This window comes from Struthio camelus, chromosome 25 (genome assembly GCF_040807025.1).
Source record: "Struthio camelus isolate bStrCam1 chromosome 25, bStrCam1.hap1, whole genome shotgun sequence".
In the NCBI taxonomy this organism is placed as follows: domain Eukaryota; kingdom Metazoa; phylum Chordata; class Aves; order Struthioniformes; family Struthionidae; genus Struthio; species Struthio camelus.
Window position 1 is genome coordinate 6,302,477 of NC_090966.1, and position 21,882 is coordinate 6,324,358.

A 21,882-nucleotide genomic window follows, 5' to 3' on the forward strand; every position below is an offset into this window, starting at 1 on the left:
CCCGAACGAGCCAATAAGCAGCGAGGCGCCTGGAATTATGAATGGGCTGCTACAGACGTCACAGCCCGCTGTTTAAAGGGCGGGCGAGGAGGGGGCAGCGCTGCGCGGGGACCCCGGAGCCCCGGGCAGGGGAGCCCCGGGCCCGGCGGCCTCCGGGGACGAGCCCGGCCCTCGTATAAATCCGAAAGGCTGCGACAACCCGCTACAGCCCCCGGGACCCACCTAACACCGTGGGTTTTCCCTTTGACAGGGAAGTTCACTCCTCCCTCTGCCCTCCCCCACCCCAAAAATCTACAAAGAACATTTAAAAATATCAGTAAAGTTTCTCCTTTAAAAAAAAAATCTACACTGCTGTACATATACACATTACTTGCATTACAAAATCCCAGAGAAATATTTGCTGTATCAGCTACACTCGGTTCATTCGTTACCCTTCGAACAAACTTCCTTTGGGCCAAAACATCATTCAAATCCGTGAGCAATTAAATACTGGCTACAGATATTTTACAGACTAACATCACCCTCCAAATTCACACTTGAAATAGTGACAGTACCAAGCGGGATTTGGTTTGTCACTCATGCAGCTGTTACCAAATTCAATGAAGTTAACTCACAAGTGAATCTGTTCTGCTCCATTTTTTTTAAGTACTAATAAAAATAGGTCTTTTGCTCTATCATATAAAGAGTTTGGACAATTTGCCCATGTAGAAAGCAGCTACCACCAGGCATAATCTGCTAATAACAGTATACAAAAACGATACCAGTCAAGGTGGAGAGAGCAAGAAAAGATCTGGCAATATGCTAAAAATAGAATACGAGGGCTCATGAGTTCTCCAGCAGAGGTTTGTTTGCAAGGTACTCATTACAATTGTATTCACAATGCCAGAAGACTAGAACACGCTGTAGGCTGCAGCACAGAAATCCAGCAGCTCTTTGGGAGATGGCAACTGTTCCTCTAGAGAGCAGTGTACGCAGCCAGCGGATGGCTGTGTGCTGGAGGTCTCTCACCTTTGGGGAATAAGTGTCCATTTAACTCCTGCACAGAAGCAGAGGAAGAACAAGTTTCATCTCTGCATAAAGTTTTTTTCCAAGGCAGCGGGAGTTCTCTGGAGGGAGTGGATATTGCGTTTCACCCGATCCTCTAGAGTGGAAGTAGAGGCGCTCTCTAGTTTTAAGCGACTGCAGAAAAGTGAACCAAAAAAAGAAGTCAGAATTTCTTTCCAAACATTACACCATTTCTGGCAGCATTCACTATTCCCAAGTCATCTACCTACATTAAACCAAAATAGGAAGCAGCCAGTTATTTCTTATTAAAGACTGCAGTGGAAAAAACTGAATAGCTTTTAGTTTGGCTTGTAACAGATTCAATGTCTTATTTAAGGTCAGCACTCAGAAATACATTTTCAGTAGCTCTCAAGTCTCCTTCATCTTCCAAATATAACTAACCGTTAATTACAAATGCAACTGCCACAGGGGACTTGGTTGCTTTCTGAGAAGCAAACGAGGGAAAAGCAATGTGCTCCCGAACTGAGGGCAGCGCTCCTCTGGGAACCCAAACGCCAGCGCTCACACTGTAAATTACTATGTTAGCTACAGAAGAGAGAAGGGATCCTTGTGATCCCTTGCTTCCCGCTTTTACTACTTCAAACTGTATTGCTGCGCTTCTCTGAATGACCTCCTCATGCCCATCATGATCCTCAAACAGCACACCAATAAACACAGTTTGTCAGTTCAGCCAACTTGTTTTGTGCAGGGGGAACACACAGGAATCCCTTTCCACAAAGGAGATTTTGCTCACGGAGAAAACCTATTGTGATTTTAACCCCCCCTTGCATGATTCTAGCTCTGGACAGCTTCAGAAATTAGAGTGTCCTCCAGGCTATATAAATTATTCAGAGGAAGAGGTAGACTATGTTACAGCAACTGCATAATACACAACCCTGCCATAGGATCTTTTTCACACACCGCTGCATCAGGGCCCTCAGAAAACAGCCCCACAGTCTCACTGGGAAAGCACTCTCCTAACTCGATGCAGGGCTTTCTGGAAGTCCTCGTGCCACTCCAGTTTCTTTTGCCTGGCCCCTACACAAGGGACTGTAAGCTACTATTTCTGTTCAGAGAGATGCCTCTAGAACTGGTCTTACTTCTTGTTTAGCACAGGTTTCAGTCACACAAGCCCTTGGCACACAAATCCCCAGCTGGCTTGCAGGACTGGAACTCTGTTGTAAGCTCCTAAAAATCACAGCTTTTAACATCTGCTTGTAAAACACTAAGCAATTTCTATAGCATGGCACAAACAACTAGCCATCAGTTTTCAGGTCTGATTACCAAGGTCACCACAGAAGCATAAAGTAGCTATTTTTGGGTAAGAAGAGAATTTGGGAAAAGTAGATTTCCCTAGTTCTACTGTACAACATAGTAGAGACAGATCTATACCGTGATCACTCACTCCTGAGAAGCTGTGGCCTACATTTCTCCTGAGTGAAAAAGCAGACAACGAAGATACTCACTGCAAGAACTTCCCGTCTCGGGAGTCAAGTTTCTCCATCTCTCGCTCCAGCTCCTCCTCCTTTCGGTGTTTCCTGAGGTTGTTTGCTCTCTCCTCTTCCCGCCACTTGGCATTTTCCATCATTTCCTGGCGTTTACGCTCTAGTTCCTCTGGAGAGATCTTTCTGTTCGTGTAGAAAACAGCACTGCTGTGAATCAGTAGTATTGCTGGGCCCCATGGCCCTCTTGCTTTCCATTCTTTAATGTGCGTTATGATCTCCAAAATTACGGGTGTTTAACACGGCTTTTCCTATGGTACCCAATCAGCAAAGCATGCAAGTACATATCTAAGCGCCCTGCTTTACCATGCCCCAAGAAATAATCTATTTTCTTCCTCTTTTCAGCCTTCTTTTAATTGACTGGTAATATGACGCCATCGAGGTCGTATTTTCTTGGTGACAGTGAAAGAGAATCCTTCTAAGTAACAGTCGGTGGGACAAAGACTGACTTCACATCACTGCCCCACACAGTGATGCGAGACACATGAAGAACCAGCAGCCATATGAGTTGGTTTGGGAAACTGTACAAAGTGTTAGCAATCAAGCTCAAGAGCACGACACTGAACACTTTAGGACTGTCTGCCTGACTTTCTGGTGGTCTGATGTGATCTATTTCAGTTAATACAATAAAATTTGTTTCACAGATTACACCAGGCTGTTTTGGAATCATCAGAGGCAACTTGCATCCAGAAGCAGATGGACAAGATTTTACTCACCTTGTGTAACCCGGAGTATGCTGCCGCCGATAGCCCTTTCTAGGGGAAGGGCTCCTAGCTCTGCCTTTCTCCTCCCGACTGCTGTAACACAAGAATACCCTCTTTTTAGGGCAGGCAGGTGAACATGATTTATTATACCTCTAGACTTTCCTCAATTTTTTTGTATACATTCTGAAACTACAATCTCTACCATAACTTCAGGACTGTTACTTGTCGACTTCGAAAATAGATTCTAATGACTCTTGATATACTGCTAATTTCCATATACTTTTATTCACCTTAAATTCTTGCATCAGCAGGCAATAAGTACCTGGTGCCTAGCTTTATTAGCATTTAGTAAGGATAATTCAAAGATTACAAAGATATTCTAAAGAGAATCAGTAGCCCATATAAAGTACAACCACAAGCAATATCTTTGTGTGCACTTAACAGGAGGGTGTCACAAATGAAAAGCACAACTGTAGATAGTATGCTGCCCCCCAGGAGCTAACCTGTGTGCTTCTGCACCCTTGCATAACTGCACAGCTGCTGCCTTTACAACAAGGACTGAGCAATAATGCTGTCAGAACACTGAAGTGGTAGGAAGAGATGGAGTAAGAGGGATTCGGGTTCCTGAGAACTCCACCACCAGCAACCCTTGCTATATGTTATCCAGGTCAGCCACACTCACTGTTTACTGTGTCTAGAAGGGGATCTTGACCACCCGCATCCAGACTGTTCTGCACTCTTCTTGCTACTGCGCCTCTGAGGAGAGCGGGACTGGCTCCTGGACCTGGAGCGATCCCGGTGCTTGTGGGGAGCCCTCTCCTGGCCAGCAGCTGGAGAGCTCCGAGACTTGCGGTTCTGGTCAGAGTCTCTAATCTGGAATTCAAAGAGCATCCTTCAGGAGAGACATCGCCTAAGAGCATCACAACGACACAAGGCCACAGAGGAGAGAGCATACTATGCTAAGTGCGGGAACGAGACTGTGTGTATTTTGGTTTGTGTTTATGTATCGCATCTGCTGCGTTCCTATTCTAACACCTGTGTCTAAAAAGATAACTTCTGTATGATGTTCAGCCATAAACTAAGTTGTCATAATAGTCAAGTACATGATTTAAACAGATGTACAACTCCAGGAAGAGAAATTAAATAGAACTTAACTTGAACTCCAAGAGGACAAAAGTCCTACCAGGATCTGAACACCTTTGGTTTCAGGGCTTGGATGGCTCCAAATTGAATACAAACTTTATTAAACCATGTCCTTTTCATAATCCTCTTCCAGCTGGTGAAGTAGTTATGGCAGCAAGCTTCTCCAACTCTTGCATGAGCATTTTCTACTGAAAGAGCTGTGCAAAACAAAGGTGCTTACTTGTAAGCCATATCCTGGGACCTTGGAAGGAACTAGCTTCAAGGAAGAATTACCCATCCTCTTCTGAGATCTAAAGAGGAAACAGAATAGTACTTTTGTAGCAGATGAAGTTCAAAAAAAATACATTTTTGTATATTAAAATGCCATTTAAAAAAAATACATTCAATATCTAAAATATGGGTCCCCAGTTTTTTTTTCTACAAAGCAAATGAAAAGGCAAGCCAAATTAATAGATACATTGCAGTACTATAGAACTATCAACTTAGGACAGGGAATGCTTAAATTAAAAATCCTTTGTATCCAATGAGCTTATAATTGAATAACGCAAAACCAAATAAGTAGCAATACAGAAAAGTTTAGGCAAATTAAGAGCATTAGAAGGACAAGACTCAGAGAGGATTGGAAGGAGACATTAAAACATGGACCACTGAAGCAAAAAACAAGGTTTTTTTTTTTTTTTTAAATAACGAAACCTTGAAACATACTTGGTTTTGTTTCGGTCCTCATCACTGCTGGCGCTTTCACTGCTAGAACTCCGACGTCGATGTTTCTTGTGCTTCTTCTTTTTCTCTTTCTTCTTCTTTTTCTCTTTTTTATCTAAACTGTTTTGAAGCTATAAAGCAAGACACCATTTCATTAGTAGTCATTACTGTGCCTACACTTGAACAGTCAGTATCACAAGACAAGGATCTCCATGCACAAACAAAAGTTCTCTATGGAAAGGCTCTCAGGACAAAACCTAAACCCTTTACCAAGATTCTCTCTCAAAACTAAAGCACTTAGAGTCTTCCCCAGCATCAGTTTGTTATCAGTACATGTAAAAATCCTATGTCTCCAATCATTCTGTGGTACTAAACCAGCACTAGTTTAAAAAGACAACAGAAGAGCAAGAAGAATAAAGAATAAAATAACACTGGATCTGAAAAGAAAGGAATTTAGCTCTTTGCTGAGAGACTGATATGGAACCTCACTCTAACATAACTAGATCATAGAAAGCCGAATTTATTCTGCTTTGCTATGAAACAGATGAAAAACAGAACTCAGCTCACACTCCTAAAGGACATTAATTTTGTCCTATGATCCCATCCTTGATTCAGTGCATTCTACATTTCGACTCTGTTAAGGAGTACGGAGATACACCTACCAATTCTTTGATTTTCTTCATTTTTACAGGGTTATTCAAAACTTCTCTTTTTTTCTCTTCCTCTCTCTTTCTAAAGCAGAGGAAAAAGAAATTAGTATTTCCAAACAACTGAAAATATCAAGGATCATATTTTCCATGAAAGACACCAGTGAAGTGCCAATCCTGAAAAACTACAAGCAAGAAAAAGGCAGGTTTTGTACGTTCGGCAACACAGATCGATTTAAGATGAAGTCCCTCTTTTCCCCCCCTACCTAAGAGTCCAATTGATAGGGCAAACAAGATTTTTTTTGGTTATAATCCACCTGGCTACAACACTGCTAAATGCCTGACCTCTCATAACAGACCAGATATATTTGCGTGCACATAAGAGGACGACCTAAATTCGTAGAGATAAAACCAGGGTGCAATAACAGCCTTTGCATTTTTATGTCCTTATCAGCTAGCAGCTTGAAGTCTATATCCTGATCATCAGCTCTTCCAAACGATAACATCCTAGATTTGAATTCAAGTTAGCAAAACTATCCAAAAGCAGTTAACTGATCAAATTGATTATTTGGCATTATATTGCTGCATCTAGAACACACAAGTAAAATCCTACCAGTTGTGTAAGTGATTGTTGACCTCTTCGGGGACAGGACTGTCACTATAGCCCAGGGCTCACAAACAGGCAGGGGGAACTTTGGGGAAAAGGCATAATAGCATTCTTTACATAGATAAGCGAGAGACAGTTCTCAGCAAGCTGCTATTTTTGGTACTCTGCCTGAGCTATCGCTACCAACTCCACTTTTAGTACCTTATCATGAAAAGTGGATCTTCCCGGATCTTGTTTGCCATGTCTAGGACAGAATTGGCACCTGTCTTGGCAAAAATGGAGCCGGGGAGAAGTCCTGTCTCATTGGAGCAGCCTGCATCCTTGTCTTCTGTCTTCTCAAAGACATATTTATCCACAGGGCGACCCATGAGGTATTCTTCTCTGTTCACCATGCCTCCAGGACCCTGGTACATCCATTCCAACTTCTCTTCTCTTTTTCTGTTACAAACAAGACCGTTTCATTTACTATCGTAGACGTCTGAAAGTTACATTTTAAGGCACTGCTCTGCGAAGGTGAGTGGAAACATTTCCGTATCAGAGACATTAAACTCTTGATCCCTGGCAGGAGAGTTTTTTGACATGAAGTTACGTGTAAAAGCTACAGAACATCATGGCTGGTAATTAACTGAATGAACCAGAGGAAGAAATTAAATTACAAACCTCCTCTACTGCCGTTTACTCTAAAACATAAATAGCACTACGTGACAGCGTGACGCAATGTGACAGCTTACAGTCTGTTGCTAGCAGAGCCCTGACAGTTTGAACACAGCTCCAAGCAAGTCTGAATAAAATTTTCCTATTCTGAACCTCTTCCTGCTGCAGTAATGCAGCAATCCTCTGGAGTGTTCAACAGAGGATTCTTAGGGACAGTAACCAGCTGCGCAGGCACCTGGAGTACCAGCCCCACCTCACCTGACCGTGCCCATGTCCTCCGCGTAGCGCTGCATCTCCTCCCGGGCTCGCTCCTCCTGCAGCTCCCGCTGCAGCTCCTCGATCTTCTTCCGCTCGGCCTCATGTTTCTGCTCCGCTTTCCAGACTTTCTCCACATTGCGCAGGGTCTGTGGGTGCCAGCTCTTCTTCAAGTTCTGCAGGAGTGACAAGACCAGGACCGTTACTGCTCAACAGCTGCACTCCCCTCCCTACCCGCGGGTCCCCGGGGGGGCTCCCTCCCCAGCAGCAGCGAGGCAGCGGCGGCAGAGAAGGCCCCGGCCAGAGCCAGTCTCTCCCTCAGGGTTTCGGGCCCGGGGTCGAGCTCGCTGTAGCCTGCTGGGGCCGACGGTCCCGGTCCGGCCTCATGAGGCAGGAGGCGGCTCCGGGCACCCCGGCGAGCCCCAGGCCGGCGTGGGGAGCCCGAGGTGGCCGGCAGGGTGGGGACGACGCCGGCTCGGCTCCCCGCGGCGCCTCCTTCCTCACCAGGTCGCCTCCCCCCATAGCGACGCCGGGGCGAGCGGGTCCCTCCGCGCTACCGGGCCGACCGCTGCGTCATCACCCCGCGCCGCCGCCACCACCGCCTCTTCCGCGCGGCGCCGCTCTCTGGCGTCACTTCCGGAGGGGAAGGGGCGGCGGGAAGATGGCGGCGCGATGGTGGAGGAGGTGCCCGGCTGCCAGCTCGGCCCCGCCGCAGGCCCCCGCGCACCTCGGCGGCTCTCGAGGCCGTTGAGGAGGAGGAAAAAAAAAAAAAAAGAGAAAAGAATTAAGTCACCAACGTTAAATCGCACAGGAGAAGTTAGCGTGTTTAACGGCCTCGAGGATGTGGGGCCGCCCCTCCCTGCCGCGCAGCACCTGCGGGTGCAGCAAGGACACAGTCTAAATGTAAGTGGTACTGCACCTGCGGCCTGTTTTCTTTCCCTTTCCCACACCAGCCTCTTAATTTGAGCTACAGCTCAAATTTGGGTGCCCCCTGAGCAAAAGCTCTCCCCTGCAGACCGATGGTTTCAGCAGCCAGTACTGCCACATCCTGCTGGACTCAACACACACGAAGGGAGGATCTTTGTCGGCCCAACGAATGCCATTGTGGCTGATGAGGGGTTTGGGGCCATCCTGGCTCAGGTGAAGAAAGCAGTGCCTCCAAAACATCATCTGAAGGATGATCCATTGCAGGTTATCACTGGTTTGCTGAATGATTATCCACACTCCTCTAACTGAGCCTGCAGGACAGAAATCACATTTATTTTTATTTTACCCTCGCTTTCCTTTAGGTCTCACCTGGAATTGAGACAAAAACTTCAGCAGGTGTATGTTTTGAATTAGGATAGTAGAAGGAATCTTCCAGAAGTGCCTAAGAGTTCTTTATTAATTTGAGTAGGGGGTGAATTCATGAAGGAAGTTTTTTGGTGGAGTATTGCAATGTTTTTAATGTCGATTGTATAGGCTTATTGTATTTACTGTCAAACAGCTATGATACTGCCATATTTGTGCTACAGTGTAGTTTCAGAATACAAAGGTCAACAAGAAAGGTCTCAGAGCCAAAGCCAGGTAAAGATCCCACAGATTTGTTTGTCCCTGAGACCATTTAAGTACATTGGATTGCAATCCTTTTTGTGGAGGTGGGTGGGTTTGAACCAGTGACCTCCTGGTTCCTAACCCAGCACTTTGCCCCTGAGCTACGTCCTGCTGCAAATCAGCCCCTGGGGATCCCCCTGAGGCTGGGGTATAGCTCAAGGGTACAGTGCTTGACTGTGGTGCAAAAGGTTGCCGGTTCAAATCCAGGTACCTCCCCCCCCCCCCCCCCCAAACCCCAGACACGAACACTTATCTTGACTTGTAATCTCAACAAACCAACCTTACCCTGGTTTGATACCACAGCTCCCTTTAGGAAATAGTGCAGTCAGAATTTCTTACTGGAAAACAGGATCATGCTCATTGTTTGCAGTTTAAGTTAATGACAGTTATTCACACAGGAGAAACTAGACACCCAGTACCTCCATTCTGCCAGTTTGTTGGCATGTATGCGTATTGTTCAGGAGAGCATACAGAGGAAAAGTACTAAAGTATTCATACTTGGCAAGAGAACATCAAGTAATCTCTAAGACCATGAACAAGTAAGAAAATCTCTGGTCCATATTTCTTCTTTCTGTGAAGAAGTGTTGGAAAAGACAGTTGAAAAAGAGAGAGGGGGCACCTGGATTTGAACCAGGGACCTCTTGATCTGCAGTCAAATGCTCTACCACTGAGCTATACCCCCTGAGGTTAACAATGACAGAACTACCTCTGGAACAAAATATATATAGCCCAGTTTTATGGCCACTGGTTGGATTATTTCATTCGGCAGTCTGCACTTACATGTTAATGCACATGCAAAAGTATGTGCAGAGAGCATTACTAGAGAGACTCAATATCGGAGGCAAATACACATATACAATGTTTTTACTTACACAGTCTAGACCCCCTGCAGTTTCCTAATTGATAAAAACTATTATGGCCAAGCAACTAATATTATTTCTTTACTTAGTGACACGGATATTGACAGCAAATGTTTAGTCAAGGCTCAATATCTTTAATACTGAAGTTCAGATACCAACATTCTATGCAGGCAAGTTCAGTATGTCTGAAAATAAAGCAAGCTCCTTATGTTTTTCCTGAAAAACAGGACTCAGGGGGCACCTGGATTTGAACCGGGGACCTCTTGATCTGCAGTCAAATGCTCTACCACTGAGCTATACCCCCTTGCTTGTAAACAACTAAACAAGTAAACAAAGCGGTGTTTTAAAATATGTTTTTCCCCAGTCATCATCCCCGTTCTATGGGGAACAGATTAAGCAAATCCTGTGGAAGAAGGTTTGGTTGCAAGCCTGGAATGCAAAAGGGACCAATATAACCAAGGTCACTAGGGTCCAGATGAGGACAGAGTGTCTCCTTTTTTGATTTACCAGACGACCTTGGCTAGGTCCCTTTCCGTGTATATATTTGTTTCCTCTAACTTCAGTCTGTTTTGTTTGATGAGACAAAGTTATTTGACATAGGGACTGCCTCCCATTCTTTATTTGAAATTTTGGCCAGGATAGTTAAGTTTTATTGTAATGTGAGAAATAGTTGCAAGGAAGCTGAAGTGATCTTAAAGAGGGTAGTGAGATAAACCCTGTGTTGGATTTAGCTCTTCCAACAGGACAACAATGATATTTATTGATGAAAAAAATATTTTTCAGCCTCTGAAAAAAGTAAAAGATATAAATCTGTGTTTATGAGCCCTGTGAACATGCACAAATTCTGAAAAAAAACACATCTTGAGGGGGCACCCGGATTTGAACCGGGGACCTCTTGATCTGCAGTCAAATGCTCTACCACTGAGCTATACCCCCTCTTGCATAAAAGCTCCCAGTACAAATCTTTTCATTAATTACTAATATTTACAGCAAGCGTCTGGAAATTAACTCCAGGACAAAATATATTTTTAAGGAACTACTCATATCTCTGCTCACAAACACCCAAGTGTTAGTCCACTTCTGTTAACAACCTACTTTTTTAAACCTCTATCCACCACCTGATCAAACAGAGGTCATACTCTACAGGCAATTTTGGGGGGGGGGGAAAAGCATTTAAGTAAATTTTAAAAACTCTCCAAAGCAACTTTTTCCTGAAGAAGGAAAAGGGGAGGGGGCACCCGGATTTGAACCGGGGACCTCTTGATCTGCAGTCAAATGCTCTGCCCCTGAGCTATACCCCCAACTGTGCAGAGAGCCAGGTAAGGCCAGTTCTCAGTAATGACGATGTTACTGTGCTACATTCCACTGCCTTCCCTCCCTGTACCTGCAGCAACTTCTCTCACAAAGAATCTCCCTCTAACTATAATTCATTTTCCCTTAAAAAAGCCCTCAGGCCTCTCACCACAGTTTGAACTGGGCTTATGTGGAGCAGGCTAATGAAATTTCCAGTTTCTCTAAAAAGGTCTGATAAGGGAGAAGAAAAAAAGATTTGAAACAATGACTTCAGAGCGCCTGGCACTTGGCTAGGCCTGTGTTTAGTCTCAGGGTGTGCCCTGCCATTAGCAAGCACACAAGCCATACAGAGTAATTACCTGGCAGAACAACTCCCATGCTGCCCAAAGTCTCTCTGTCTTCCCCTACTGACTGGCCCACAGGCAGGTGACAGGAGAAACAACACCCAAAACATTTAATGCACACCATGCCTGGGAAAAAGCCTTCACCTTCCTCTGTGCTGTTTAACATAGAGACAATACGCGGTCACACACCTTGCAGACAGTTCAAGTACAGCTCGTGCATCAGAGCTGCGTTGCGTCACAGAACAGGTCACCAGAGCCTGGCAAGCAGCCTGTATCCAGGCCACCCCTGTTTTAAGGGGCTCTGAATGCTGCAGTGGCGATTAAAGCTTGTCCAGGGGCAGATGCACGTGGGAGCTCCCACCATCCCACTGCTATCCTCCTCTGGCCACAGAAGGGAATCAGGTCTTCTGTCCTGGTTTCTTCTTCTTAATGCTTTATCAGCTGTTGGCAAAAGGCAGGTTTGCTTCCTTTCCCCTTTTACCACAGAGAAAGGCAATGAAGGTTCTTACATCTCAGATATCTCCTCCTTCTTCCCCAGAGAACAAATGAAACTAGTTCTTTGTCTAAGCACAGGGGAGACATCAAATCTCCCAGCCTATTTCTAGAGCAGTTGGTAGAGCAGGAGCCCAAATACTGCATCAGCAGATCATATCTTAAAGAAATCAAAAATTGAGCACAAGCTGTTAAAATAGAACAAGTGAGAACACTTAGTGTTCATTTCTTACTCAAAAGCAGCTACCTCCATCTCTCTCCAGGGCCTGAAGAAAGCTCCTTCATCAGCCATGGATTGCAAAGATGGTCACTTCTCCATAAGAGGATGACTTCAGCCATAAGTTGGGAGTGTTGTGGTGATAGCCAAAGCACCCATAGAGTTTCAGGTCTACTAGGAAGAAGCCATGGCTGCTCACCTGCTCTATGAAACGGCCTGTGGAAAAGAGAGTTGCTCTCAGTTCATGTAAGTCCTTTTTCAAATTTCCCCTCCCCAGCTGCTGCCAACGCACAGCTCATGTTTATCCAATAGAAACATCTGAGAAACAGTTTTTAGGCCACGGCCACAACATTTTGCAGAATCATGCTGGTCATGCTAAATAGCTGTTTAAAAAAAAAATCATTTCTCAAACAAAGCATTTCACTTCAGATAAACCCACTGGAAGAGCTGTGGGAGGGACACATACCTGCACTTGCCCAGTTCCTTCTGTTCGGGTACCTCTGTTTTGCTCCATGGGTATAGAAACATCCCCTGTCCAGCCCTCCCTGGATGTGCCACCATAGCGCTGCAGGTAAGGAGAGGAAGAACAGAGGTTGAGGACTGAAATGGGCTTCAGGAATAGGGTTAGGATACATCATAAAAGAGCCTGAGGAAAGGGGTGTGTTTTTGAGGAGACAGATTTTTGCAACCCATTGCAAATTACTGCATTCTAAAATACTTTGGAACTGGGCCTTACAGAGAAAAAAAGTCTGAAAGCAGGTTCTTCATTGCTGGAATGCCAAGCAATGCAGATCCTACTTGCTGCTGAAAATCTTGCATGGAAAAGGGAAGGAAGCAGAAGAGGCAGAAAAAAGGGAATCATCAAGTCTTGCAGGACAACTGCACCGTACAGTCCACTGCAAGGCTCTGATGCGCTTGTCCATCAGTACTTCTGTTTTCAATACAAAATATCTGAGGTTCTGTTCCCTTCTGCACCCTCCTCCTTCCTCCACTACATTACTGCACTGAAAACATCCAAGCAGCACAGAGGTACCTCAGAAATCTCTTAAGGAAAGGGAAACTTGGAACATGGGGACAGAGGGGAATTAACAGGTTTCCTTTGCTTCTCCCTGAGGAGAGGGACATTGCTGCCAGTGCTGTGGGAGCAGATGGGACCTGGAGCAGCCAGAGGTAAGCCTGGCCAGCTGAGGCTGGTGGGGAGGTGCAGGGCTGCCTGGGGTGCCAGTCTCGGGGACCAGGCAGGAGGAACACAGCTTGCAGCAGTGCACAGACAGCAGGGGAGGTGAAGTAGGCTGCAGCATGGGGGTCAAGCTGGGTGTTGTAGGGCAACAGAGCCTGGGGGCAGCCCCCCCCAGCCACACTGTGCTCCCTGAGACCTCTCCACCTCATCAATGACCCTTTCTCAGTGGCCAGGGAAGGGCTGGAGGAGCAGCCTCAGGCACATAGCTGGAAGCAGGAAGTAAAGCCCTGACCCACCTTCCACCCCACAACAAGCAAGGGAGCACTCCTAAGACTTTGCAACTAAGAGCAGCATCGGGCTTCTGACACAGGGAAGAGTACAGGACACTGTTTAGTAGCAAAATTGTCCTTTACCAGCAGCATCACAATAGGAGGGTAAAAGCTTTGCTGCTGAAATACTGGTAGACAAAATGGGCTGATCAGCAGTTTATACCCAAATACATTCCTGGCTCTGCTTCAGCTAGAAAGGAATGAGAGGAACACCAAGAAAAGCACGAGCAACTTTACATAGCATAGGGAATTGTTGCAACATTCAGGGTAAACATACCTTGCAACTCTGATCTTGAAGCCTTTCAGCTGATGTTGAAAAATCAGATCACCCCTCTCTACTTGCAAATAACAGTCGCTGACCAGATGGCTTGTTTCACCACTGATTGAGGTTCAGAGGCATGGAATTAAGCCACTACCTCAGCAAGCAGCAGTGGGCTTGATATGTCCTTGCATGTCTTCAACAAGGTCTAAGAAAGCATTCTTTAGCACCTCTTCTCCAGAATGGCCTCAACAGTTCATGGTACAGTTCAGTTTCAGGCAATACTTTTCCCACACAATCAGACCAGTATCTCTAAGCAGTTAAATTATCCATTCTGGAAAAGTTCCAGATCTGCCAATTGACAACTCCTATACAAAGAATTTTCATAGAAGGTGTTTCACAGACAGCTCCCAGTTTCCATCCTTGCATACCCTGAGCTCGATCAATTTGATCAGTATTGCTAAAATCCAATTCATGCCAGTGCAGCCCCCTTCCAGATGCAGTTTTTCCAATATATAGAATTTGCCCCAGAAAAGACTAATCACTGGATATTAAACTCCAAACCCTATTTCCTACTGACGTACACCCCCACACAAGAAGCTCTGTAGAAAGGAAGGTTTCCCAGAACTGGAATAACTCCCTCATTTGTAACAATCAGTCCTGCTTGGCAAAGGAGAACAGCTTAAGCTTTAAAATGGCAAGACAGACACTACTTATTTGATAGAAGCACTTTTATTTTATCTCTACAAAGATGAACACATTTATGCAATGCTTCCTGCATTGGAGGCTATCCTGGGCCACAAATCTGCACACTCCTTAGCCACAGGGCCTGTGATTGCAGAGCCTGGAGAAGAGAAAGGAGAGAGTACATTAAGAGGGCTGAGCAGGTGCAGCAATAGAATAAAGTGACATTTTACACAAACACTAGTTCAGCCTGATGGTGCTCCTGAATCTGAGAAGCTGGCTCCTTTCGCCCAGGAGAGCGGAGCTCTCAACAGGAAATGCCAACACACCATCCCGCCCATTTCACCTTTGCCCACTTCAACAGGATTCTTGTCCATACCTTTCATTTCACCTTTATTATTTACTATCACTCCTGCATTGTCTTCAAAATAAAGGAACACACCATCTTTTCTCCTGTACGATTTTCGCTGCCGAATTACCACTGCTGGGTGCACTATAAAGAGAAACAAGCAGCTCAGTATCTCAACCATCCTTTTAAGCACAGTCCAATAACAGATACCCCAGAGGAAATGTTCTGCTGTAGTCTCTCAGCTCAATACACACTTTTTTTGAGTATCATACTTGCAGTGCTTCACTAGCAAGCACATTGGATTACAGTTCCAATACAGGCTGTATATTTCTCAGGTCTGATAGGCAAATCACCCTACCTTTGGCTTCTAAGCATTCACATTAGAAAATCTATCAAGTTTCCTTGGTAATACCTGGAAACACAGCTGACACCTAAACGAGCCTCAGAAATCCTGCTGATAGAGCAGGACTGATGGTCTAAGACAGGCTCCTCAGCCAACTCTTTGGCTATACTGGAAGGAAAAGTTCTTTTAAAGACAACTCAGCCTAGGGCCAAGTGCAAATGCAGTGTATTTTTATTTTTCCTACCTCTGTTCTCTTACAGAAGCAGGGAAGTGGCTGCTGTAATCATGTCTCTTGCTCCATAGCGCGCAGTGCATTAGTTGGGTTGTGTACTGTCTACAAACTACAGTTTGCCTAGACCCAACTGTGTAACGCTTCAGCCACCTCTGGACTTGGGCAATTGAGTGTTTTTCCAGTTTCCCACTTACATTTCTAAATGTAATGCCAATTCATAGGCAATACTCAGCAAGAACCTCTTCCCCCTTATTCCCTCCAAAGCAGCAGCAAGGCTTGTTTTCCAAGGCACAATGTCACACCACTGATTGAAATAAACAGCACAGGCTGCTACTTCACCCAAAAGCGATGTCTTTGCTATGCCCTTCCACGACAACTCATTGAGCCACTGAGCACAGACCCAACAAGTGCTTTTCAGAAGGGTGGAACTAACACTCCAGGGAGGAGGTGCCTACTGTCTATATCAGTTTGAAGGAGGAAACTTGCTCCCCTTAGATGCAAGATCTGCCTTTCCATCCCACAAAGGAAGGGCACTGCAGTGCAAGCAGACTCTCAGCAGCAGAGAGTAGCCTAATGATGGCATTATGCCCCTCCTAGTTTTTTGTGTTGGACTTGAGTTGTAATGCTGAGGCACAGACTGCTACTGTAACCCAGCAAGACCCAGCTACGTTATACCAACCTACAAGGGCGACAGTCATCAAAATAAGCAGGATTCATTCTGCCCCATCCCCCACAGTGAACAGCTTGAGGAAAGCCAGGCAAGTGATTCTCTGCAGCACACATGTACTGAGCAGTGCATTTTGGTGCGCTCTCTTGCGCCTGGGAAGGTGCTGCAGGGTAGCTGCCCTTCCACTCAGGGCTGTTTAGTTTGAGAAGCCCTGCAGGACTTGCAGCTCCTCTCCAAACTCACCCTTCTTCCTCAGCTCAGGCTTGCCCTTCTTGACAGTAGCCATGACCATGTCACCCACACCAGCAGCTGGCAGTCTGTTCAGGCGCCCCTTGATCCCCTTCACAGAGATGATGTAAAGATTCTTGGCACCTGCAAGGAAAGTCACCTGCATCAGCCCATCTGTCCCAGAAGAAGCTTCCTCTACAGGGACTCTTGTCAGACCACTGATTGAAGCTAACAGCACAGGCTGTCACTTCACCCAAAAGCGATACTGTTGCTATACCCTCCCACGACATCTCACTGAGCCACAAACACAGACTCAGCAAGTGCTTTTCAGAAGGAAAAGTGTTTTTAGCACCACCACTGTGTTAAACTGCTCCAAGACTTAACACAGTCAAGAATCCATGGATTTGTTCAACAGCTAATTGTTCTATTAATTTACATCCCCTCTCCAGGCAGAGGGTTTCTAGGCTCGGTCTTGAGCCACTGGATCCCTCCTCTTAACTCAAATCCCCAGAAAAAAGCCTGCCAGAGGCAGAAACAAACAAACAATTATAGAAACGTGGCAGCTGGACTCACCTGTGTTATCCGCACAGTTGATCACAGCTCCCACAGGGAGACCAAGGGAGATGCGGAATTTCGCACCAGATGAACCACCACGTCCTGCAGGTTTAAAAAAAAAAAACCAAAACAGTAAGACCACAACTAGGGAGCAGAAACATATTCCAGATGCAACATAACAAGCCAGGCTCTTGCCCTTGAAACTGCCTGTTGCAAAACTCCCAGCATCCAAATATCCCACAGCTACAAAGGTGCATCCCTTCCCAGCCCCAGCTTCCTTAGGCCCCGGCACACAGCTGCCCCACCGCGGGTTTTTAACCCCAGCTGAGCTCCACGTCAAAGCCCCGCGGCCCTCAGAGCGAGCCCGGCCGGGGGGGGGGGGCGGGCGAGGCCCCTCGGGGTACGTCGGCGCCGCCCCCGGGGGTGTCGGAGCCCGTGGCCCGAAGGGCCTCCGCTCCCCGGCCCGGTTCCACCGGGCTCGCGGCCGGGCCGCACCGGCTGTTACAGCACCCCCTGCCGCCCCGCTCCGCCAGGCCGCTCCCGAGCCGCCCCCCGCGCCGGCCCCGCCCGGTCCCGGGGCGCCGCGGCCCGCGGATGGGTCCGGATCCGCCGCCGCCGCCGCCCCGCGCCTATCTCACCCCGCTTCGACATCTTGGCGCCGGAAGAGAGAGCGCCGCGCGCGGCACGCCGGGAAATGAGACCGCCGCGGGGGGAGGGGGGGGCGGTCGTCACGTGACGAGGCCGCGGCGGAGCGCCACGTGACGAGGCCGCGGGGGGGGGGGAGCGTCACGTGGCGCCCCCTGGGGGCCGCCCCGGAGGCGTGCCCCGACCCTGCGCGTGGGGCCACCCCGGGACCCCCCCAAAAAAGATCGACCCCCCCCACCCCACTCACCCACCCAAGCAGACCCACCCGCGGCCGCGACGGCTGCAGGGAGCCCTGCTCGGGAGGCACCGGGACGGCCGAGGCGCTGGGTGGATTCGGTGCAAGGAATACTTGGGCGGGGGGGGGGTGACCTTTTTTTTGTGGAGGGTTGGAAAAAGATAAAAGGAGAAAAAAAGAAGAGGAGGAAAAAAGAAAAAGGGGGCACCCGGATTTGAACCGGGGACCTCTTGATCTGCAGTCAAATGCTCTGCCACTGAGCTATACCCCCACCTGCTTGGGTTGCTAGCTTGGGGACATCTCAGAGTGGACTCCTGGCCCTGGGGATGTCCCTGGGATGCTCTGGGGGTGCTGCCCCACTCGGACCTTCGCCTGCTCCCCCCCTTCCCGGGGGCCTCCAGCAGACAATGGAAAAGAGGTGGGAGCGAAGCTGCAGCCCAGAGGAGGAAGAGCAGCGCAGCCCATTCCAAACAACTCCAAAGGGCCATTTTCTTGCCAGGTTTTCCAGAAAGGTAACGGCTGGTTTCACCGCCGCAGCGTGCGCTGCCCTTTGCAGCGTCCAGGTGTCCATCCTCATCAGGCGCGTTGGCAGCAAGGGGAGCGTGTGCACACACACGAGCGCTGAAATTGCAGCAATCACCAGGCGAAGGGCGACCAGCCCACGGCGATGCCTGGGCAATCCCTGCCCAGTTCCCTCCCGGCTCCTACAGGCTGAGCGCTTGCAGCCTGCGCAGAGGTTTGCCAGGCTCATCCCTGTGCCCTCTCGTTTTGCACCCTCTTGTCAATACGGTTAAGAGTGAGCCGGGGCCGCCACGCATGGCGAGCAAGCCGCCACGGTGACCTCCCCAGGCTCTGCCCTACGGAAACCACCTGGGGAAGCGCTTGCCCTTGCAGCCCCCAAGTCCTGCTTGCACCACGAAACTGCCGAGATGTTTGCTCGGAGCTGCAAAGCAGGGGGCTTTGGTGGGCTGCAAGCAGGATGCCGGAAGGGCCAGGATCCTGGGAGGGCTGGGGACGCAGGAGGTGGGAGCAACGCGCTCGCTCCTGCTCCACAGCACTGCTCGAAAAATGGGACGTTTTGTGTAGTTTCCTCACCAAGACGATTCACTTGGACACAGGTCACCTCCGGAGCAGCTCTCCCCGCGGCACTATGGGGATGAACAGCCCAGGCCTTCGAGGAGCCAGACATGGAGGGCTGAGGACTAGGAGTCTTACCAGAAAAGCAGGACCGAGAGCCGCAAATAGTTACTTTACAAGCTGGTGAAAAACATTTGCAGCCAGCTGATTTATGTGAATGTTTCACGGCTCCTGCTCGAGAAAGCTTTATCAGGAATGCTGCTGAAGAACGGCGCGTCTCGAGCCACGCTCTTGACAGTAAGTCAAGAAATGAATTTTTCTGTGTTATCAGAAAGAATTGCCCTTGTCCATTTTTTTGCCTCCACATTAATTTTCAGCCCTAAGTGATTTTGCAAATCCCAGTGTAATTTATCCACAACATGAAAGAATTTTTTTCCCAGTGGCAGTAAATGATTTTTGATTTACTTGGGAAGTGTCTAAATCTAATTTTGAGAGGAAAGCACGAGTGATGCTGGTTGTAATATTTCATCTACCCTATCCTCTGAGTACTCTGCACAGTGCTGAGGAAGTATCTTGACAGCTTGGAAGCAAATAATGGGAAATACACGTTTAAAATAATAACTTCAGTAAGCGGAGAAATATCCTGTCATTTCATGGCTATAAAATCAACCACTAACAGTAAACATGCGGTTTGCAGCTAATGAGAGACAAATACCGCAGCACTGTCTGGCATAACAACCTCAACATATTGCAGTGCAGTTTCATCTGACGCATCTTTTCTACGCGGGATGCCCAGAAAGGCCATCAGCTCTCACCATCACTGCTGCAAAATTATCGGTAAAAAATTACAGGCCAAACCATGGAGTGAATTTGCTCTTCCCAAGAAGATCACGGAGGAGGGACTACTTCGTCTCTGCATTCATTTTCCATGTGCCCAGTCCACTTGGGAGCTGCTCAGCCCGCGCAGCGGGGATGGGGCAGACAGGGACGCGCCGTTTCCCGGCGGCTCCCGGGAGCGCGGGGCAGGAGCCGGGTGCGGACGCTTCCCAGAGACTCCTGGGCGGAAAGAGAGGCGCAGCTGGAGCAGGGGCCTTGGGAGAGCCGGGGGCTGAGCGGCTTCGGGATGTGCAGGGGGCACGGCCGGATCGGGACCACGCGTGTGAAGCATCCCCTGCCAACACGCTGACGAGCAGCTGATGGTGTCTGGCTGATGAGCAGCCTCAGTCACCCAGCCGCTTCTGCGGAGCTAAGGAAGGAAAAACCACCCACAGCAGCATCCCAGCGAGCCGGATAAACAGAAAAAGTCTGTCTTATTTTAAGCCGAGACGGGCCAGGAAAGGGTGGGAGGCTGTTTCAGGGGGCTGGGGAGTGTTGTGCAAGGTGATCAGAAAGGGAAGGAGTGGGTGTCTTTGCCAGAGGATCAGATAAGCTGCTTTTAAAATGAAGGAAGGCAAATTAAAGCGGCATCCTGAAATGAATAAGGGGAGCGCAGAGCTGACTGCAGCCTCCTTGGATGTGGGTGTGCTTTAGTAAAGCGCGCCTCCCAGTAACGATGGCTAAGGGTTGCTCTTTTGTAACACGCTTAAGGAAGGGAGAACATTGGGGGAATTAAGGTGTAGTTATCTCCCTGAGAGCAATTGAATTCATGTTCTTGCTGAGCCTTTGGTGATATAATAACCTAAGCAGGCTGGAGTCTAGACTACCCACCTCTGAGTGCAAGTGGCTGTAAAAGACCTAACGCACACACACGCGGGAAACACACGTGTGCGAAGCCCGGGCTCCGCTTCACCCCAGCGATATTCCTGCTGCTACCAGCGAGGGCTCGGGCCAGGTTCACCTGAATTCAGTGACATGCAATTGCAGTAAAATTCTGCTAAAAAGGGGCCATATTTTAACCTCGTTGGGAATTTGGGTTGAGAAACCCCTGGGTAGCTGGTGTTCTCGTGCCAAGCACAAGCCCGGCGATTCGGGGTGCTCCCTCTCGCCCCAGTGCCACGCGATGGGCTACCCGGGGCTGGCTTTTGGCCTGCCTTGGTTGGATCACTTCCTCGTAAAAAAGGAGCTGTTATTTCTTACAGCCCCTCTCGGCACCTCGAGGTGTATTCGGCACGGGAATGCGACGCGGCGGCCACCACGGGAGCGGAGCCAGCCGGAGCCGCTGCCGCCAAAGCTCCCCGCAAGGATGGCAGCTCCCTTCGCAGCCTGCGAGCGCCAGGGCCGGGGCGCCGCTGCCGCCGGCGTTGTCCCAGCTTGCCAACGCGCCGGGGGATTTCAGGGCGCCGGCAGTTTATTTTTTGCAGACACAAGCAACCGCTTTCCTCGCGCCTGTGGGCGAAAGGCAGCGTCCCACGCCCGGGCTGCTTGCCGGCTGCAGCGGTGACGTCGGGGGCGCCACGGCGCTTTTTGGACGCGCTGCTGAAAACGAGGGTGAAATCCCATCGTGGGGCTTCAAACGGGGGTGGAAAAGGCAAAAAGCACAACCCGAAGGGGGCACCCGGATTTGAACCAGGGACCTCTTGATCTGCAGTCAAATGCTCTACCACTGAGCTATACCCCCGATTGGCTGTGCTGCCGGCGGGCGCGCCCTTACTGCAGAGCTCCCGCGGCCCCCACGGGTGAGCGCGGCGGCGCGTGGGGCTGGGACGCCCCGCGGCCGGAGCTGGCGTACGCGCCTTGCCGAGCAGAGTGTGCCCACGCTGTGCGAAAGCGGAGTGTGCGTGGGGAGAGCGGTGCAAAAAAAAAAAAAAAGAAAGGGAGCGCGCACGCGTGGGCGTGCACGGCCGGAGTCGTGCAAAAAAAAAAAAAAAAAAAAGGGGTCCCGGTCCGTGTGCGCGCCCGTGGGGAGCAGCGCGGGAAGGCGGTGCCCGCGCGCGCGGCGCACGCGCGGCGCGGCAAAGGACGTGGGCGCGCGCGGGCGGCGGGGTGCGCGGAGAGCGTGCGTTTGCGCGCGTGCCCACGCGGGGCGGGGAAGGGAGGGGGGGGGAGGCGGGCGGCGTTGCGCGTGGGCGGGCGCGCGCGCGCGCCCGGCAGGCGGCGCGCGCG

At 48.9% G+C, this 21,882-nt stretch overlaps 2 protein-coding genes, 2 long non-coding RNA genes and 8 other non-coding genes across 16 annotated transcripts; 1 reads left to right on the top strand and 11 right to left on the bottom strand.

Annotated features, from left to right (window-relative positions):
• Positions 1 to 311: 311 nt before the first annotated feature.
• CWC25 (CWC25 spliceosome associated protein homolog) lies at positions 312 to 7,912 on the bottom strand. Of its 2 annotated transcripts, none has more exons than XM_068918860.1 (10): positions 7,763 to 7,912; positions 7,262 to 7,434; positions 6,551 to 6,787; positions 5,758 to 5,827; positions 5,099 to 5,226; positions 4,614 to 4,683; positions 3,933 to 4,123; positions 3,263 to 3,340; positions 2,511 to 2,672; positions 312 to 1,179 (listed from the first exon to the last, which is right to left on the bottom strand). In XM_068918860.1, exons 1-10 carry the CDS (start codon positions 7,778 to 7,780, stop codon positions 1,065 to 1,067), a joined length of 1,242 nt encoding a protein of 413 aa, XP_068774961.1. In that variant the 5' UTR covers positions 7,781 to 7,912; the 3' UTR covers positions 312 to 1,064. The 2 variants fall into 2 exon arrangements, with proteins under 2 accessions (XP_068774961.1, XP_068774960.1); XM_068918859.1 differs by having other exon boundaries at positions 3,263 to 3,343.
• A 111-nt stretch (positions 7,913 to 8,023) lies between these two features.
• Positions 8,024 to 21,632, top strand: LOC138062176 (uncharacterized). Its single transcript, XR_011136266.1, has 5 exons — positions 8,024 to 8,161; positions 12,104 to 12,303; positions 13,172 to 13,227; positions 18,882 to 20,143; positions 20,919 to 21,632. It is a non-coding gene; the product is annotated as an uncharacterized lncRNA (long non-coding RNA).
• On the bottom strand, positions 8,059 to 14,034 carry LOC138062175 (uncharacterized). Of its 4 annotated transcripts, XR_011136263.1 has the most exons (5): positions 13,844 to 14,034; positions 12,524 to 12,622; positions 12,074 to 12,273; positions 11,538 to 11,789; positions 8,059 to 8,496 (listed from the first exon to the last, which is right to left on the bottom strand). It is a non-coding gene; the product is annotated as an uncharacterized lncRNA (long non-coding RNA). The 4 variants fall into 4 exon arrangements; XR_011136264.1 differs by lacking the exon at positions 11,538 to 11,789; XR_011136262.1 differs by lacking the exon at positions 8,059 to 8,496 and having other exon boundaries at positions 10,435 to 11,789.
• On the bottom strand, positions 9,462 to 9,533 carry TRNAC-GCA (transfer RNA cysteine (anticodon GCA)). Its single transcript has one exon. It is a non-coding gene; the product is annotated as a tRNA-Cys (tRNA).
• On the bottom strand, positions 9,944 to 10,015 carry TRNAC-GCA (transfer RNA cysteine (anticodon GCA)). The gene has a single exon. It is a non-coding gene; the product is annotated as a tRNA-Cys (tRNA).
• TRNAC-GCA (transfer RNA cysteine (anticodon GCA)) lies at positions 10,576 to 10,647 on the bottom strand. Its single transcript has one exon. It is a non-coding gene; the product is annotated as a tRNA-Cys (tRNA).
• On the bottom strand, positions 10,941 to 11,012 carry TRNAC-GCA (transfer RNA cysteine (anticodon GCA)). The gene has a single exon. It is a non-coding gene; the product is annotated as a tRNA-Cys (tRNA).
• On the bottom strand, positions 14,539 to 17,643 carry RPL23 (ribosomal protein L23). Its single transcript, XM_068918861.1, has 5 exons — positions 17,522 to 17,643; positions 16,902 to 16,985; positions 16,344 to 16,472; positions 14,889 to 15,002; positions 14,539 to 14,669 (listed from the first exon to the last, which is right to left on the bottom strand). Exons 1-5 carry the CDS (start codon positions 17,532 to 17,534, stop codon positions 14,587 to 14,589), a joined length of 423 nt encoding a protein of 140 aa, XP_068774962.1. The 5' UTR covers positions 17,535 to 17,643; the 3' UTR covers positions 14,539 to 14,586.
• LOC138062271 (small nucleolar RNA SNORA21) lies at positions 15,725 to 15,857 on the bottom strand. The gene has a single exon (XR_011136342.1). It is a non-coding gene; the product is annotated as a small nucleolar RNA SNORA21 (small nucleolar RNA).
• LOC138062272 (small nucleolar RNA SNORA21) lies at positions 16,534 to 16,664 on the bottom strand. Its single transcript, XR_011136343.1, has one exon. It is a non-coding gene; the product is annotated as a small nucleolar RNA SNORA21 (small nucleolar RNA).
• On the bottom strand, positions 17,963 to 18,034 carry TRNAC-GCA (transfer RNA cysteine (anticodon GCA)). Its single transcript has one exon. It is a non-coding gene; the product is annotated as a tRNA-Cys (tRNA).
• Positions 21,326 to 21,397, bottom strand: TRNAC-GCA (transfer RNA cysteine (anticodon GCA)). Its single transcript has one exon. It is a non-coding gene; the product is annotated as a tRNA-Cys (tRNA).
• Positions 21,633 to 21,882: the final 250 nt, after the last annotated feature.

What these genes read in the sequence shown, in the direction of transcription:
- CWC25 (XM_068918859.1), bottom strand. An exon ending in GATCCACTTTTCATGATAAG is followed by an intron (nt 5,828 to 6,550) that starts GTACTAAAAGTG and finishes CCTCTGCTTTAG; the next exon opens with AAAGAGAGAGGAAGAGAAAA. An exon ending in CCTTCTAGACACAGTAAACA is followed by an intron (nt 3,344 to 3,932) that starts GTGAGTGTGGCT and finishes CTTGTGTTACAG; the next exon opens with CAGTCGGGAGGAGAAAGGCA.
- RPL23 (XM_068918861.1), bottom strand. An exon ending in GCCTGAGCTGAGGAAGAAGG is followed by an intron (nt 15,003 to 16,343) that starts GTGAGTTTGGAG and finishes TTCTCTTTATAG; the next exon opens with TGCACCCAGCAGTGGTAATT. An exon ending in TAATAAAGGTGAAATGAAAG is followed by an intron (nt 14,670 to 14,888) that starts GTATGGACAAGA and finishes TCTCTTCTCCAG; the next exon opens with GCTCTGCAATCACAGGCCCT.